Below are 18,889 nucleotides of genomic sequence, written 5' to 3'. Positions count from 1 at the left end.
TAGTCTTTATTAAAAAGGAAGGGTACAACTTACATCCTCAATCCTTCAGCCACATGCTCATCTGATTTAAATAATATTACTTAAAAGAGGATGTATTTCACAAAACCCAAAATCATAAAATATTTTCATGCACAAGTTGTTGTCTTCCCTCTAAAACAAACTATTGATACAAACATTTAAACATAAACGGTGTGCAGTTTGGTTAATTTCTCTTCTCTGTAATATCTCTTCTCTGACTGCTTTCTGTTTTTATTATCAATATTTTTAACCACCACAGAAGACTCTTTTAGCATCGCAACTGCCCCCTGGGCTGCCCTTTTAATATTACTGACCAAAGGCCTCTTTTATTTAGTCCAAACACTGTATTAAGTGATAGACATAAGGGAGAATATCCCAATCTTAATATAAAAAGCTGTAATGTGTATTTGAAGAAGCCATTACGAATTAGGAAGACTGTACAAAGACCATGCAGATATTGAGAAAATCGGTTGTCGTACAAATCTTATAGATCTTACATGAAAATCATACATGTCAAGATTATTTGTCTTCTTGTTAACTGTCATGCTATTCCTCTCCTTGCACATATTTAAGTGAGTAAGCAGCTAACTACCACCAATCTAAATAACAATAACACTGTAATAGCCTCTGTTGATGAATAATGCATGACTTAAAACATTTCTAATTATTGGAGTTATATTTTCTTTCATATTTATCGGTTATTTACTTAATTACTATTACGAGAGCTCCATCTAGTGTTGAACCTCAAGAACGCACGATTTTATATGTCCCGCCCAGTCTTTAATTCTATTGGCTGCTGCTTTCACAAACCGCGGGCACGTCCCGCTCTCTCATTGGCTCAGCGACGTCTCCGTCACACCCGTTTACGGAAGTGTAACCACCCACAACAAAGATGGAGGACGATATCTCAGATTTGTGCAGACCACAAATGTACTTGTTTGGTGAGCTCGCTTATTCTGGCAAACCTTTAACAAAATATTCGGTCACACAAACATAATTTATGTCTCGTCATAACGCACAAATAGGAATTCATTATTTTTTTAGCTGGAGGAAGTGAAGCTAACTCCCCCCTTTACTCGCGCCAATTCAGCTCTTTTGTTCGCTGGCCGAGCAAAGCGCGGGGATACCGCAGCTTCAGCGTGTGTTGTGTGCAAGCTATTTAATACATTTGTGTGTCTTGTTCAAGGGAAACGTTTAGTGACACGTTGCGCGTAACGTTTTCTCCAGGTTGCACCCTGAAATCGGACAAACGGGAGTTCAAAGTTGACGTAGACGACGATGATACGGAGCAGCAGCTGTCACTCAAAACCGTAAGGGGTAGTAGTTACATGCGTTACAAATGTCTTATACATTAATAATGTGTTTTATTGACTTGTGCAGCAGTTAAACGAAATGAGCTGCTCTTTATGCAGTTTTCTTGTTCTTCCCCCTGATAGAAAATATAGTTTATGTATTATTTTATTTGCGGGGTCATAAAGCCTGAAAAAGCTTTTCAAAACTCTGATAGAATAGTTTAATATTTTAGATGTGATATCCAAGTGACTGTAGTTTCAGGTATGTGTAGAAATCTATTTTTATTTTTCTATTTTATTATCATTCCTATTTCTGGTTTGTTAAAATGTAAATGTAAAAATGAAGATGAAAACAAATTCTGAAATGTGTTTGCTTTTAATTCAAATGTTTTATTTTTATGTGAAACAGAAAAGCAAGAAATGTATTCATCCTAAAATTAGATCCGTACCGATAAAATCTTTAAACAGCTTGAATCCACAAAATGGAAAAAAAAACCTAAACAGCTGATAGTCTTCTGTCAAATCAATGAAGAAGCAGTTTGAGCTGGCGGCGCTGCGTCAGATCAGTCAAAGGGTATCAGGAGCGAGACTGAAGCTTATGGAGCCATGCAGGTGGTGTTGCAGGTGGTCATCTGTGCTGCTTTCCCAGGTGTGTCTGGGAGCCGAGGCTGAGGATAAGTTCCACATGGTGGAAATCGAAGGACTCACGTATGATGGGAAATCGACCAAAGTGCCACTGGTTGTCCTGAAACCGTCCGTCCTGCCCTCTGTGAGTGACTGACATCATTCTGTGAAGTATTTGATGGGCTACTCAATGATATATACCTAAATAATTATTGTGACGTGTAATCATTAACAATACTTACTATACGTGTATTGTTTGTAATATTAAAAGAAAAATGTCTCTCTAGCCTAATAAAATGACAAAAACTGAAAAGAAAAACTCCTCTATGCTGTGAAGTAAACCGAAACCAGCAGTGTGGAACGGAAAAGTGAATTCTGCATCCTAATAAAGCATGCAACAAGTATATTAAAAGTGATTTAAGTACATATTTTGTGGTTGTGACTGATCTTTTTCTTGTCCAGATGAGTTTAGGGGGATTTGAGATCACACCTCCTGTTACCTTCCGCCTCCAGTCTGGTTCTGGACCAGTTCACATCAGCGGGCAGCATTTTGTTAGTGAGTATTTGGGCAACAGCTGCTTTTACTGATAGTTGCTTCAACTCACAGTTTGTATTGGGAATAATATGTACTTCACAATTTCACATAAATCAGTCAAAGGCAGCACGTCAGCTCCATTTTGGCGTGAACTGGGTTTGCGCCTTCACGGTTAATGAGAGGGAGTTTAAAAAAAAGAAAATCAGGCCTACTCTTTTTGTTGTAACTCATCACAAACAATGATTTTACAAATAATACAATGATTTTTTTCAAATATCTATCACAATAGCTTTAAATACTTCTACGTTGATTCACAGGGAACGAAACAGTCTATTCATATAGTGTGTGTTATACTACTTAAAAGAGGATATATTTCCCAAAATCATAAACCATAAATAGAAATATCTTCATGCACAAGATGTTCGGGCTTTTCTTCTACCTAAAACAAACTATTCATACAAACATTTTTAAATACATGGTGTGCAGTAAACTAAACTGAACGGTCTATTTCTAATAGTGTTAGAGTTTTTAGCATTTTTACCTGTGGACAAATTATCACTCTTTGTTTCCAAAATGTTTGAATGTACCTGTCCAGGTAAATCTCAGGGAAACAGAACTCATCATGAGTAAATGAGTAACCTGCGTTTGCTTTTGTAGGTGTGAAGGATGAAGAGGATGAAGAGGAGAACAACAGCTCACCTGTGAAGCGGCCGGCGGGCCTGATGTTGGGGAAGAAGCTTCCAATGGTAACGACCTCTGTGTTTTCATTCAGCCGCTGAGCTGCTTCAACTCTGGAGAGAAATGATCCAGAAGATTAAAAAGTTTCTCTTCTTCTACACTTAGTTTTAAGTTTACGTGATCGCAAGATTGTATAAGGTTCTTAAAGGTTATTGTCTGTAGCAGTGGTGTTTAATTGTGTGCTTCACGCCCACAAAACTAGATTTAAAAGGGTTTATTGTTATTTATTCGAAAGATATGAACTTGAAAATGAATAAATTACTCCGCAGTCCTTTTGTAAAATGCTAAAGATGTTTCTGACAAAATCATGTTTCATTTTCCTTGTAGAAAAAACTAAAGATGCATACTGACGACGACGATGAAGACGACAGTGACGATGACGATGACGAGTATGTCTTTTAATGCTGGAAAAAACACACATTTAGCTCCCCAAAATCTTAAATTCTATGCACGAATAATACAAGGAATATTTTCATGCGCCATGTTTTTTTTCTATAATTTGTGCATGTTATATAGCATTTTACCTGAAATAAACCTCAACCTTAGTTAATGTTTGTTCTCGTCCTCCTGGGTTGTAGTGATGATGAGGACGAAAGTGATGAAGATGATGCAAAGCCTGTGAAGAATGCTGGAAAAGAGCTGAAAAAAGTAAGCTTTTCTCTTTGTATCTCCATTAGGCAAGGAGAGTGTATATGTACGGCAATATTCATGCATGTTGCCACCTCAAATATGTGATATTTTCAAACCATGCGGTGTGTAGTGATATCATTAATGTATCATTTGTTTTACATCACGTAAAGCAAAGGCATGATGTTTTATAGGCCTGATGAAATCAGTCTGAACCGATGCTGCTTCTCACTTCTACTTCAACCGCTCCACTGGCTTACAGACACCAAAGAATTTAAATAGCTTTTGTTTTTTTAGTATGTTTGAATATAGTTAAATAGATTAAAATGAGATACAGATTTTTTCGCAGTGTTTGTAACTCATTTTCAAACCAAACTAAATGTCACTGGCAGGTTCACTAATCCCGAAGAGCAGATTAAACCAGTTTGGAGTGTCTCCAGTCCCCAGTTGTCCACCAGGTGTCAGAGTAGCCACAGGCTTTTTTTTTTTGTGTGCGTCAAAGGAATTTTCTGTGTGTGTGTCTGCATTCTGCCCGCTCCCCCTTTTCTGTTTCTACCACATCATGCAAACTCCCTCAGCCTGTATCCTATAGTCGCATTTCATTTCAGCAGGCCCTTCCCATTCTTGCACTCGCTGACCGTCCACCTTTTTCTTATGAGACAAAACATGGAACTTTTTTTTTTTCCATCCTGTTCGCTCATGTACCCACCTGTTTTCCTCCGAGTAAAACACAGGGTCTGTGTGGCGTAATGATCGGATTTCTCCTCTGTAATCTGCTTGGATTCTCACCGTCTCACCAACAAGACAGCACTATGTTATCCTGTACACACACACACACACACAAAGAGACACACACAGATACACACTGTAGACATGTAGACTTACTGTAAATGTGTAAGCACACTTGCATAAATGCAAACAGTCTGCAAACATTGACAGAATTTCTACCCTACATATGTAGAAAAAGACACACATACACAAGTTATGGGAAACCTCTTCCCTCATTTTTCTGTAACACTGCATATCTTTGTCCCTCTGTCATCCCACTGGTAATATGATTGCTCCTTTTTTATCGTCTCTCGTGCCATTTCAGCAGTGCACCTGGCCCTTTTCCCTTTGAACACTTGTTTTGCGTGTTACCACAATCATTTGCAAGTGTGTGGGTGCATGTGTGTATCTGCCTCGTTTTTTTTACGTCGGTGTCTGTTTGTGATTTCTTTTTGGGGGGGAGGTGGAGGGGAGGGGGTTAAAACACGCTATCCAAGTGCAAACTGTGCCAGGCAAAAGATCAAAGCAGGGCAGATGCGCATACTTGCGACGTGAGCGCCGATCCTCGCCTCGGGGTCAGATGACAGCTGAGCATTTCTGTCACCTGTTGATTTATTCTGTTGTCTTCTCCTCCAATACCTCCACCTCCGCCTCCTCCCGTCTCCTCCTCCCCCTCCGTGACCTTAATCCTTTTCTTCACCCCTCCTCTCTTCAGCTCCGCGGTTATCCCCGTCTCATTCTTTACTAATGAAAGAACTGAACTTAAGAAAGTAGGGCTGGGAGCAATTATTATGATTTGGACCGCTAAATCAGCAATATGTCAATGGACCAACCAAAATGTGTGTATGGACAGTTGGTATCAAGTGCTCGGTCCGATTCTTAATCTAGGAAATTGAGACATATTACTCATTTTAGAATCCAATAATTTACCTTCCAGTTTGGACAATTTGAGTTGTTGTGCAGCATTGCAGTGACAAATATAGGAACTCAGTTTTAAGTTCAACGGCACTCTGATTCGCATTGGTCACCCGATGTTTGTGTTTTTCGCCATTTGTGAAGTGCGAACCTGTTGGTGGAGTCACGTAACCTTCCGGGGCGTGCATGTGTGTGTGTGTGTGTGTGTGCCTTTTTGTACTTAGATGTTTGAATTGCAATTAAATTTGACAGCATTGTCATGAACGTACGTCCTCAAATTAAGCCGATCATCATCATTTTGACAAAAGAGCAGCTTTTGTGTTTGTGTTAGGAATAATATTAGAAACACGACACAATCTGAGTTCCCTGATATTTGAGGAGAGTCCCGGCAAAAAGACGACATGGTTTGCGGCGCTGAGCGTCTCCGGACGGCCCCGCGTGAGCCTCCAGACCGCGCCGCTGAGCGCAGCATTCTTCGCAGTCCTGCAGCTGACCTCCAACTAGTCGTAACAAAGAACGCGACAGAGACACCAAGTGGGGTAATGAGTGAGTTACTGAAACACAGTTTCTGTTGCTAATTGTTTCAATGTGGTCATGTGTCAAAGGAGTGCAGTAAGCAGGTCTTCACTCCGACTGAGACACCTTCCTAACGTCTCTATCCAAACATCACACAAAGCAGCACAGGGACTTTGTTCACATCTAAAATGGATTCAGAGTCTAAACTCTCGAGTCTTCTCGTGGTGTGCTTCCCTTTGTGGGAGAAGCACAGCGGTCTGGTGAATAAGGATGATATTAAACACAGAAAGGAGAGGCTAACACCAGGGGAGTTCAGAATAAGATTTACAGACACTGAGGTGCATCTATGGAGGATTTGAGGAATGTTCCTCTATTTCATTAAATGGTGTCCATTGTGTATTAATATTCCTCTGATTTGCCAAAACAAACTACACAAAAGTTTGGCAACCGCACTGGAACCTCCTTCCAGCATCTTCTCGTACCAGGCTTTGCTCTAGGAACTAACACATGTAATTGCCTTTGTAGCAGTTATGTCAACACAGGCAATTACACTTCTAGCCCATTCCGAGGAAAAGGGTTGGTGCTCAGGAAACGCAGGTACTTGCCTCGGCTATTACAAGGTAATTACATAGGCGACTGAGAGCCACAGGAAAGGCCTCCAGTGTGGAGAACAATGACCAGCATCTGATCAGACAAGCGAGGTGTTACACTTTGGCGATGACGGCGTTCGCCATCAGCTGCAAGTCCGGCACAGCAGTGGCGATTGGCCGGCCCGGCTACGTGAACACGCACGAGTTTAAATAACAGCTCACATTCGGTCTCCTCTCAGGTAGACGTTACTCAACCATATCTGTATATGGCGTTGAGGTGTTTGCTGCTATATTGTGTCTCTGACATCAGGGCTGCCGCTGCTCCTTTAGCCGCCAGAATGACATCATTTGTAGTGGAATGGACACTTCAGTCTTCACGGGTTAACATGCTTTTAACGATAGTTCACATGTGCAGCGTTGATATTGTTATGACTTTACAAGGGTGAGTGAAAAATAACGCCTCATGGCAAAAGACCGAAGGGAATTAACCACAATTCCACTTCACTACAAATGTGGTTCACATTACGCTTACACGGCAAAAACTGTATTTGTCAGCCATAAAAGCGCCTCGGCAATTATTACTTTGATATGGGAGTTTTCATAACAACATGACACAAAGCCCCGAAGGTTATCTTGATATTCAACATAACATGTCAGGAGGGAACAGCCGGAAAGTCCGCGTTCACACAGAGTTTGAAACCAACCAACAAGGGATACGATGGTGTATGAATATATCTTGTATCGATTCGTGCACGGCGATCACATCTTCTCCACCTTTGCAGCAGAGTTGAGCGATTTCATTCAGTTTCTTCAAAGCTAGTCGTGGCACTTTTTATGAAGTGTTGATTACATTTACAGCTGCTTTTAACTTCAGTGTGGTGCCCCCCTCAATGTGCTCTTCTCACCTTTTGGTTCTGTTTACAGCAATGATTCATTTATTTCCTGAGCTTAACATTGTCACTTTAAATATTCAACACAACAGTCTGATGGTAAAAAGTTGCTTTCAATAGAAGAAAGTAGTTTTTCTTGTAATTGTCATTACTTCAACATGTGTACATACGTGGGGACGTCACAGTGGAGACGTCGTTCTTCATGGGTCGTGGTTGTGCTCTTCTTCTTCTCAGATCTCAGCGTTTCCAGCCAAGAAGCCCAACAAGACGCCGGTGAAGCAAAACGGCCCCGCAGGGAAACCATCGGGGCCAGCAGGCAAATCACAGACGAAGGTAGGAACGGCCGCGTCGCCTGCTCAGCGTTGACCGTGGTCGCTTGTGCTTATTTAATTAGCCGATTGACAGCCTTTCTGCTGCAGAGCTGGGTCAGTTATTAGAGTCAACTCAGCACACGGTGGACAACAGATGCAGTGAAAACAGACCTGTTTTTGTTTGTTTCGTTTTCTTTTTTCCCGATGTAAACATAATGTGATGTTTGACATCTGGAAAAACTCTATATTACATCCGCCTCCCCATCTTAGGCCTGTTTCTTTTCTTTGTTCTTATCATTAAAACAATTAGTCTGGTAAGATTTGTGCAGGGAACTGATTCATTTTGTCCTCAGCAACTTAATTCCTGAACAAAAAGACATGGTGTTGCTCTCATAAGTATGTACGCAATGTATTGTGTCAGTGGAGAGCAACAAATGTAAAACCTGGTACTTCTTTGTAAACAGACTTGGACCTCCCACTTCTGACAGCGAGTCTGAGGTGAAAAACCTGATACGGCCTGCCAGCAAAATGCGTTGCACAATGTAGCGCGCTTCAAAAACCTTTTTGTGTGAAATACATTCTGGTCAAGCCCGAGCCTGAGAGGACAAAAGGTGTCTGTCTCTTCAGGTAATTGTCTACATTTATTGGCTTTCACAATTAAAACATGCCCCCCCCCAAAGAAAAAAAACACAGCCAAGGAATGTGATAAATGCACATTGCAATTAGCTCAACCTGATAGTTAATTTCTTGGATGGAATGTCTTGGACGGCCGCCTCTCAAAACCCACAGCTTGAACTCTGCCTCTCTTTAAGCAAACACACCTGACCTCCAAACGGGTTTCCCGAGGCAAGGTTTAAACCCGTGACCCCTTGGCCTGACCCCGACGTCTTGAGTTGCAGCCCCCTCCCCCCCACACTTTGATGCCCTCCAACTCCCTGCTGCACACATACGCACGAGGGAAATACAAATTGGCAAGCGCCTCCGCAAGCTCACACATTTCACAAGTTATGTTACTGTGATTAAAAAAAAAAACTTGGACGGAGACTCGGCTCAGATAAGGCGTTGGTTATGTGTCGGCTGCTCGTGGGATAAAAACACACTGAAGACGTGCAGGAGAACAGTGCAGGAGAACGCTGCAGGAGAACGCTGCAGGAGAACGTTGTCACTTCCTCTCTGACGTCTCGATGGAAAGCTCTGTGATTTGTATCATGTTGAACACGGAGCTTCTGGATTGCAGACTTTCTGAGGCGATAAAGCACCCCTCCTCCTCCTCCTCCTCCTCCCAGGGCCCCTGGGGTTCATTTCTTTGGGTGTGTGTGTGTGTATGTGGGAGAGTGCAGCTAATTCTGCGGTGGCCGCCGTCCAGACATAACACAGCGGCTCTTGAAATGCTCTGGAGGATTAGCCGATGGGCAGCCGATCTGCCGAAACCATCCCGCCAGTTTAACCCTCTGGCCCGTGGAGCTTCAACCCCCCCGCCCGTCTCTCCCCACCTCTCCACAACAACTGTTCCCTCTCTACAACCTCTTCACACCCCTCACTTCCTGGACACACCTTCTCCCAATTGCTCCCCATTACCAGCGTTTGATGTCTGGTGCAGCTTGCGCTTCCAGATGCCCCTGAGGAGCGGGGAAGCGGGCGTGGATGTCTGTTTTTTTTTTTCTTCTTCTTCTCCCCGCTAAACGCAGGTGACTGGTCATTAGATCGAACCCGTCAGATGTGTTGCCAGCACCGCCGTTCTCACCTCTCCGCGGCCCAGCGTGGGGCCGCGCCTCCTCGTGCAACAGGCTCGACATGAGAACCGGCTAACTGATCTGAAGTCACTTTATCTTGCAGCTGGCGTCTTGTGATTGATGTGTTGGGAGTAGACGATGCCTTGGAGCACACGTCAGAGTCGTAAAGTGTACACACCACTTGTGTCAGGCTTATCCCCAAAAGGGTGTGAGTCATTGTTTTAGCGACTGATTGACATGTGTTGCAGCAGGTGCCTGTGTTGTTTGTGTCTCTTGACTTTTCCCGTGAGTGTAAGGATGTCAAGTAATAACTACATGGCATTCGCATTTTAAAAAAAACTCCCCTTTTGTTTACACATACAAGGTATAGGATTAAAGTCGCAGTTGGAGCTGGTTTCTCCCCCCCAGACACGACCCTCCACTGCTCTCATTCCAACAAAATGACAAGTGCCACCTCTGGGCCGACCCGGCTGAGCCAAAAGTGTCACAGCATGTGTTTGCCCTGGATTGAAGGACAAGACACTGCATCAAATGATGGCGTGCTTGTGATTAAGTTCCATGTCTCGTGGCATCTGTAATCAGCGTCTGGTCCAGATGAAAAAGCTTGCGCTGTGTTTATCAGCTGTTTCAGGTCCACAGCTGTCCCTTGGAAGTCGAGAACTTCCCATAAATAATAAATACGTAGTACATTTGTCTGGCCGGGAGCCAGCAGCATATGCGCTGTTTCTTTTGTAGTGTGGTATGTGTGCGTCAGGGTTTTCTTCCCTTTTTATACCTTTTGATCTGTGCTATAAAATGCTGCTCTCTCTTGGGGACAGGGACCGATGATTGCAAGAGAGAAAGAGAGTTTATTTTCTCCAGAACATTCCACCTGTTTTTAACTATTTGCAGTCTCACCCTGTTTTTCAACAGTCTGAAGTTGCTAAAGGTGTTTGAAGTAAGAAGTGGTAACACATGACATTTGTTGATTGCTTTCATCCAAACAACCAGTTGGAGTAGGAGCTCATCCTTTACTGACCGCAGAACCTTGTCCTTCTGCACTTCCACCTGCATCTTACGTCTCTGACAAATTAGTGTTTATAGTGGCCTGAATCTTTAAAAATAAACAGTTCTTTGCTTTCAATACACTTTGGTTCAGACTCAAATGATAATGTGAGAATCTGATACAAACAGTTATATTCAGACCTACTAATAATTCCTTTAGGCCTCGTGACCTTTACCCTGAAACCATCAGTGCCATGCTTCACCCGCTGAGCTCCTGAACTGCTCTGTCAAAATAAAAAAGTGATCTGAACTAAGACAATCAGTTACTGCACTGCACTGTCCATTTGCTCGTGCGTTTGAGTCCGTGTCTGACTCGCAGGCCTCGAGGAGTCGCTCGTCTCTTTTCCTCTTTCACATGCGTCTCTGGCTATCGATGAAACCTGCAATTTTACTGGATTCCACACCGGCTTTACATGCAGGGACAAGCTCCAGGGCTTGTGTAACACGCAGTCATGGCGTATGCCTTGTGTGTGTGTGTGTGTGTGTGTGTGTCTGTGTGTGTGTGTCTGTGTGTGTCTGTGTTGTTGTTGTGTCACATCCAGACACTTCCTAATTGAGGACCTCTGGGGCCTCGGCTGCCCGGGTCTGAACACACCTGCGGGGCCGGCGAGTTCAGCGCTCACGCTGCTCGTCATGTGCGGAGATGGCGCCGGAGAATGTCGGCAGAAATGATGAAAAGGAGAGTCGCGTGTGATGGTAGCGTTTCAGCCTTGACCGTCCATACACGGGGTGAAGTGTAGAAGTGTAATCTTTTGCTTGTTAGAAGCGATATGTTTGAGTTTGATACAAATAAATAAATACAAAAAACAGCTTGACATGAATTTAACTTGTGTTCCTTCAGTCCAGTTCTTAGGATTCGACATCAGGGGAAAAACACTTTTGACAAACAAATCCCCGTTACTCATTGGAGAGTCGGGGCTTGCCCTCTCCTGCTTGCAAACAATAAAACCATAATTTGTACCCGATGTAATAGTTAAAAAAAGGATGGTGTAATTAGGCTAGAATTTGTTGTCCTTGCTGGTGCTTTTATCCTCTTCCAGCCGGTTGCCCACGCCAAGCCTGTAAACACAGACCCAGACTAAACGGGTCATGATAGAGCCGTTGGTCAGCGGATGGATCCATCACCAAAAAGAGTTCAAGTGAGAACACGGGAGAAAAAAAACAAAAAGAGTAAAAGGAGATATGTTGTGGTCCTAATAGGAAGCTTTCTTTTTTTTATTTATCTACAGCTCCATAAATCTCTCTCTAGTTGACATATCAATCAGTGTTTCTTATCTAGTTGATATATATTTCTAGACACCTGCCCCAGGAAAAGACAAACCCCAGGCCGGCCCGTCTAAATCTCTCTCTCTGACGGAGATTAAGAGCAGGTTGTCAACGGCAGCCAAGGAGGTAAGGCTGTCATCCTCTGTTTTGCAAATTACCGCTCTTAATTGAATGTCTGACGCGCGGTTAAGCTGATGATTTAATGGGCTTTTTTTTTTTTTCTTTTTTTTTTAGGGAAAACCGCTGCCGAAAACCGAGCAGAAGTTGGAGAATTACGCCAAGAGTTGTTGGAAAATCTCGGACAAAAAAGTGAGTCATCGTGAGCCGTTTCATGTATTATGCAGCACGCGTACTTATTGGTCGCACAATGCACATGATCTTGAGACTACGAGGCATCTGAGACGTTTAAAAAAATGTTTTGCTCTCACTTCAAATGTGCAATTTATATCAATTTCTAGCTTCTTTTAAGATAAAATAATCCTTTATTAGTGCCGCAGTGGGGAAATTGCAGGATTACAGCGGCAAGAGACACATAGTAAAATAAAAAATGAATAATAAGAATAGAAAGTAAAACAGCAATAAAACCCAAACAACTCTACAATAGCTGTATTTGATATACATACAGAATAAAAAAGATATTTAAAAAGGTTTCTGTGTGTTTTTGCTCTCAATGCATTCAGCCTGGTAAACACTTGCCTTGCAGCCAGAGGCACAGTCACACCAGCCTTCATTTTGAGCTTTAAGAGCTCTTTCTTTTTGTTGTTGTTGCCGTGATCGATGCGGAGGAATGCGTCATTGTTCACGGCGTCCTCGTACCGTACTCTGTCCACTCGGCCTCAAACGACTCTCCGGCGCGGCGCGTTCGCTTTGAATTATATTCATTTTGTGTCAGCGGGCTCTCTCGAGATGGAATGGGAGTACACCTGCCAAGGCGAACTCTTTCTCCCTGATTTACTGGAGTGTGTCTTTTGTAGCCTTAATGAAGGGACTGGCGGTATGTGGATGGTACCAGTCTCTTTTCGCATTCAAGGCCTTTTGACCAACCCAAAAGAGGGGCTTTTTTTTCCCTTCCTAAATGCAGGACTTAAATCTTTTCTAATGCTGCTTGTCATTTCAGAAGAAAAACAACTGCCCCCTGCACTTTGTTTTGTGGAGCACGAATTAATCACCCAAAACCCTCTTTAGATGATCGCCACAGACTAACGGACTCTCGGCAGTGAGTCTGGATGGGGAAGCTGTGTTTTCTGTATTCATACGCAGGCGGTCGCTCATAACGGGCTGCTCAAATATGAATTTGTGATGGCTTGTCGGTGTTAAAGCGTTAACTGTACGGTTATGAGAGCAGGTGGAAGCTCTTCAGACCGGCACTAGGGCTGGGTGGACAAGGGAAAGAGTGTGTGAGGAGGAGGGGGGTTGATCCCACTGTGTAGAAACATCTGTGGAAGTGCTTTGGTTTCATCAGCCAAGGTCTGAGATCTGTCAGACCTGGAGCACCTAGTCATACACTCTGGTATGTACTGTTGCCCCCACCCAACCCCTCGTCGTTCCCCGGCAGCCCCGTCTACACTCGGTGTTCCCACAGGCGAGACGCACAAAAGCATGCCGGAGTAAAAGTGAGTCATGCGGCTGTGCAGCACTTCATTTGGAAGATTTCTAATTTCATGTGTCCTTTCTCTCTCTTCTGCTTTTATTTTCTCTCTCTCTCTCTCCTCCCCCCCCTTCCTCTTCCTCAGGTGGTCAAGGACCTTTGGGCTTTTGTACAAACACTGAAGATTGAGAAGAAGTAACAACCTGTGTGTGTGTGTGTGTTGCGTCCTGCAAGACATTTAAAGGCACAGTCAGCAAGATTTTCCTCCTCGGCCCCTATATGGTGTCACCATCGCTAACTCGGAGTGAACAGAAGGGCCGAGCGCTGAGAAAAATGGGTAAATCCATTCTCGATGCAGGTGTCATCAGATTCGGATGCGAAGCACCACCCGGAGCTTGTTTCTAATCCACTCAGAAACTCGCTCAATCGCGATTAGCAGCGTTTTCCCCCACCGTCATCTGCACCACCTCTAGGGGAGGGAGGCTGCAGCGCCGCCAGTTAGGACCCGTAGATGTCTTCTGCTTTTTCCTTCAGATATGTCGTCGCCTGCGCGCTCTGCAGTTTTTAGGACATTGGCCGAGTTCGGGTTCAGGTGCTTCGCATCCGTGACGCCGCGTGTCCTCGACAAGTCAACCTTGCAATGGGAGATATTGCAGAATGTGCCTTTAAATATCCGGACTGTAAACAGATGAATCAGAGACCCGTTTTGTGTGATTTTTGAGCAGTATGTTCCATGAAAAGGTTTTTTTTCCTCCAAAGTGTTGCTTTGTTTTTTTTTTACGGTCTGTCCTGCTTCACGACGCATTTTTAGCTTGCAAAAAAACCCCGTAGAATGTGTCGTGGCATAATCGCTCTCTACTTCTGTACATACATTCATCCTGTAGGAGTACGTCGAGATACGTTTTTGTTTGTTTAAGTCTCGACAACAACAAAGAACATACAGTATTTGTCGTTCTTTCACAACTTGGCCAACAACACAGAGGATCCAGCTGTTCATTAAATATTTTCACTCAAACTCATACTTTAGAAACGGTAACATCCTTATCCGTGTACATGTGTGCAGCTGTAACCCTCCTGTCACATCTTCTCCAATCAGTCTCTTGAGTTTTATCCATGTTTTTAACTGGAGACTTTTCTGGAGGAGAACAGTGACGTTCATCTTCTTTTTTTAACCTTCAAGACTCGTTCGAAACTTTCAAATAGTTTTATTTTAGCGTTATCCAAAACCCGCTGACCCGACTTATTTCTGATTTTGTTGCAGTGGAAATTTACATCCAAATCTGAGAGTTTTTATTACAGTGAATGTGAAATAGCAAAATCAGTTCTCATAAGAGCAGTGGAGAAATGATGAGCCCTATAGCCCCGTCACAGCTGTACACGAGTCTCAGAGTAATACACAGTTCAAAAGCAAAGCCAATGGATTGTTAACTAGCACCAGGAGTATGTTGTGGTATTAACACTGCTTTCAATGTGTTCAACTCTAATGCACTAAAAGCTGGTTACAAGCCTGTGAACACAGAACATCTTATTTATGACGGCTTAATCACAAGGTGTAATGCCAGAGAACCACGTCACCTTCACAGAAACCCCATAAAGAACTCAACCACATAATTGTTAGCACTCTTGTGTATCAGGGCCCCGATGACAATAGGCATACAATGGCTCCGTGCTTATGTGTTTATGATCCTGTATCCGGTCCTGATCCTGTATTTATGAGCCTTTTATGAGTCAAATGTTGGCTGTTAGAGACCATCTTTAACCAATCAAATTGCTTGTTTCAACCCTCCTGTTGTCTGCAAAGGATGGTTTAAATACTTTGGCTGTTAACTTCAACTAATTTAGGTCAATAAAGTCCGATAATTAACCGAAATATTACATTTGTATTTGTATTATTGCTCTTGTATCAAACCAAATCAACAGTTTTTCTCTTGCTTTTATTGAGCAGCACGGCCGCTGAACATTGCTCTTTTCTCAGCGCACACTTCATCTTCCTCGCTATAAGAGCTGGTTTTGCAGCTCGGCTCTGTCGCTGTGCTGATCTTTGTTTGAAACGTTGTGTTCTAGTCTGGTATAGAAATGTTTTATGAGTAGAAAGTGTTTGTCGTCTTTAAGTTGTCCTTTTGATTCTGTGTTTTGAAGCCAGTATCTCATTATGTCCTGTAGGGGGACAAATAAACATTGTGAGCTTCATTGATAACCTGATGTGTGTTTTTACATTTGGCTTTTATTGAAGTGTCTACTATCGTATCAGAATAAAGTAGAGGAACCTTTGTTCGGTGCTGTTTCCATCCAGCGAATGACCCTTCTGGATTTTCTTTATTGCCTTTTTGTCAGAGACCTAAAACCCCTCCAGTGAAGCATGCGCATGCGACGAGAGGCGTCTTCAGTTAGATCTGACGGGACACGAGGCTCGTACATGTTTACTGCAGATGTCAATGCAAATTAAATTGTATTACACTGAAATATTTGCCGAGGTGACGACGGCTGCAGCCGACTCCACATGTTGAAAGAAAGTCCATCTTGTTCATTGAGTCAAACTTTATTGATTAGTTTATGCATGACTGCTGTTATTCATTCATGCTTTGTTCAGATGAACATATCCATCCATCGTTGTTGTTTTTTTATTATCTATATGTAACTTTTACCTGAATAAAGTAAATTCCAACTGGTTTTGAGTCACGCATCTTCTTATTCTGTTTGTTGTTTTTTACCAGTAAACCAGGACAAAATATTAATAATCTGAATAATTTGACTCTAACATTTATAACATGTCCGTAACAAAGGGTTAAGTGGAAAACATAATCAAGACAAAGTGTTTATTTTGTATGTTTATTCATTCTGAGTTTACTGGTGTGTGTGTGTGTGTGTGTGTGTGTGTGTGTGTGTGTGTGTCAGCTCTTTGACTGCATCTTCACGGTGGACTTTGACAGCAGCATAATAAAAAAGAATAACAAAAGGTCAAGAAGCATTCTGAGCAACAAGTTGCCAGAACATTGTTGGAGAAGTTGCGGGGAAATTTTGACACATGGTTATTTAACTTTTCCATGTTTTGCTACGTGGGATCTGTTCTCATTATGTCCACAGGCTTATCGGCGGACATCTGGTCATTGAGGAGGACATAAAAGACCAAGATGTTGGATATGTCTCCCTCATTATCAAACAACAACAATATCATTTGTCCTCCTTGAAGAATTACTTCACATTTCTTTCCAATTTGTTGTAAAAACAAAAACGTGCAACGCCACGTGTCCATTGAAACGTTGCTGCTATTGTTCTGTTTATAATGGAGTCAAGAGGTTACTTCAAGGGGCGTATGGTTATTTCTACAATGGTAATCTGGAAAGAAATTGCTTTAAATAATTAGTACCTGTATATGTGGTTCTGTTAAGATTTTAAATGGGTTGAATCGTAACTTTTCCAAAACTTCCTGTTTGTAAAGTAAATTCCTGACTTGTCCAAAACTCTTTGGGTTTCATTTTCTTTTCCAACACTTCTCCAGGCCTGGAAAAGTGATGTGAATGTACTTCACAGGTACGTGGTTCAGTTCAGATCCACTAAGAAGACCTGTGTTGGTTCAACAAGGCTGAAACGTCGGGGCGGGTCAGTGACATCACTTGATGTGTGGCTGTTCTCTGCGAGGGGAAACGTCCCACACCGACCTTTTATTCTTATTTCTTTAAGAACGGATGGTCAACAAACAAAAAAACTTGTCTCAAAGGCAAATGTATTGGTAGAAAGGTGTGAAACATGTTCCTTTCTCAAGCCTTCAATGTAAGTTACCCACTTTCAGGTAAGATATGAGGCCTTGACATTGTTTAAGTTTAAAATCAAATGTGTTTCCCAGTGTTTCGATATCTTTTGTGTTTCTACAAACAGATGGATCTTACTGAGCTGCGACGCAGAAACAGCAATAAAGTCTTTGTGCAGAAAAGAGAACATATTTGAGCAAATATACCGACTTAAGAATTTGTTTCTCGACTTTTAACAAGGCGTTTGTGGGTCCAATGTCACTGTACAATTGAAATTGCAGCAACATGCCCCTCTCACATGGTCCATTTCCACGCGTTGTTGTAAACATCGCCGCAACACACGGCATGAATCAAGGCCCCGTTCCATTTCGGTGGGCCAGGGTTCACGCTGGCCCACTATAGACTACGACCACGCTTGATTTTGATCCGTTACGCCTGCGCTTAGCTTGCTACGGGACATTTTAAAGTGGCTGCAGTAAAAAAGTGCGTTCAGCGTGCGCGAATGTGAGTTCCCTTCAAAGCGTATACGCGTGGAAACCTTCCCGCTAACTGTAACCGCCAGTGGATGGCACTGGAAGCCCGGGCGTTTTTGCACTTCAAAGCGAGACCTCGTAATGATATAAATTGATAAAGCTTTTACCTGAAGTGTGAGTCAGGCATTACTTCACTGCCAGCTGAAGCGTCCTTTGCCCCGTAGCCACGAGGAAGTGAGGCGGATGCGGCCGCGGCATGACGCACGATCCTGTGTTCCAAACAAGACGACTCGGAGGCTCGTGGAAATCCCCCCGCTGAGGTTGTCTTGAATTCCAGTCCAGGGTTTGACTGAACCAGCCTGGAGGTATTGACACACGCGCCAAAATCCCAAAGCACACACACACACACGTATACACAGTATATGTATAAGGAATGGCCGGCCAAGTGGCTCTGTGGACCCCCAGTGGAGAGAAAATAGAGCCGCTTGCAGAGTTTATTTCCCTTTGTGCAAATACGGCCACCAGAGCTTCGTGACCCCGGGTGACCCGGCCCTTTAATGGTCCTCCTGATCCTGTTGGCGCCTCGCTATACCAGTAAATGCTCACGGGGACGAGGCAGGTGTGCTGTGCACGTGAAACTGCAGGTATCACTTCCCACTCGTGTGCGCCAGCCAAACACAACACTGAGCCATTAGGGAAATATCGCTCTTTTCCCTAATCCAGCAGTCACACGATGTGGGGCAGGACATCTGAGGGTGATCTCTTCTGTGTGTGTGTGTGTGTGTGTGTGTGTGTGTGTGTGTGTGTGTGTGTGCGTGTGTGTGTGTGTGTGTGCATGTGTGTGTGAGAGAGAGAGAGAGAGATGTAAAAGTCTTTCATCCAAAGTGAATCATCTGTACTGTTCTGGAACATTTTAGCACAAACAAAACTTAATTTGCCTGCAATTTTCTTAAAATTAAATCATGAGAACTCAGAGGGATGCCGTGGTCATGAGAGCTTTAAAAGGTGCAATGTGTGGCAAATCTGTCCAGAATTTGACTTCAAAAAAACATTCAGACATCCATCTGAACCTTTCCTCTCTTCTTAAAACACCAAAGATGATGAAAAGAGGCTCATTAAGAACGTCTTTTTACTCCTCCCCTCTTCTTCTCCGTCACAGCTCAAACTGATTCGCAGCCTGTTTTACACAATCTTGTCTTCAGTATCTCTAGA

The 18,889-nt window shown here is 43.1% G+C and overlaps 1 protein-coding gene across 1 annotated transcript; it reads left to right on the top strand.

The window, feature by feature from the left end:
• The first annotated feature begins 874 nt into the window (after window positions 1–874).
• npm1b (nucleophosmin 1b) lies at window positions 875–16,124 on the top strand. The gene is made up of 11 exons (XM_068594244.1): window positions 875–959; window positions 1,246–1,328; window positions 1,960–2,079; window positions 2,397–2,490; window positions 3,127–3,215; window positions 3,535–3,596; window positions 3,786–3,855; window positions 7,748–7,846; window positions 11,898–11,993; window positions 12,102–12,176; window positions 13,601–16,124. Exons 1-11 carry the CDS (start codon window positions 911–913, stop codon window positions 13,652–13,654), a joined length of 891 nt encoding a protein of 296 aa, XP_068450345.1. The 5' UTR covers window positions 875–910; the 3' UTR covers window positions 13,655–16,124.
• The last annotated feature ends 2,765 nt before the right edge of the window (window positions 16,125–18,889 follow it).

The sequence above is a fragment of the Clinocottus analis genome, unplaced genomic scaffold (assembly GCF_023055335.1).
Source record: "Clinocottus analis isolate CAN_PGR_092001 unplaced genomic scaffold, fCliAna1.0.p SCAF_10, whole genome shotgun sequence".
NCBI classification, from domain to species: Eukaryota; Metazoa; Chordata; class Actinopteri; order Perciformes; family Cottidae; genus Clinocottus; species Clinocottus analis.
This window is presented reverse-complemented; position numbering and strand designations above follow the sequence as displayed.

What these genes read in the sequence shown, in the direction of transcription:
- npm1b (XM_068594244.1), top strand. Translation starts at nt 911, where the DNA reads ATGGAGGACGATATCTCAGATTTGTGCAGACCACAAATGTACTTGTTT. An exon ending in TGGGGAAGAAGCTTCCAATG is followed by an intron (nt 3,216 to 3,534) that starts GTAACGACCTCT and finishes TTTTCCTTGTAG; the next exon opens with AAAAAACTAAAGATGCATAC. An exon ending in CTGGAAAAGAGCTGAAAAAA is followed by an intron (nt 3,856 to 7,747) that starts GTAAGCTTTTCT and finishes TCTTCTTCTCAG; the next exon opens with ATCTCAGCGTTTCCAGCCAA.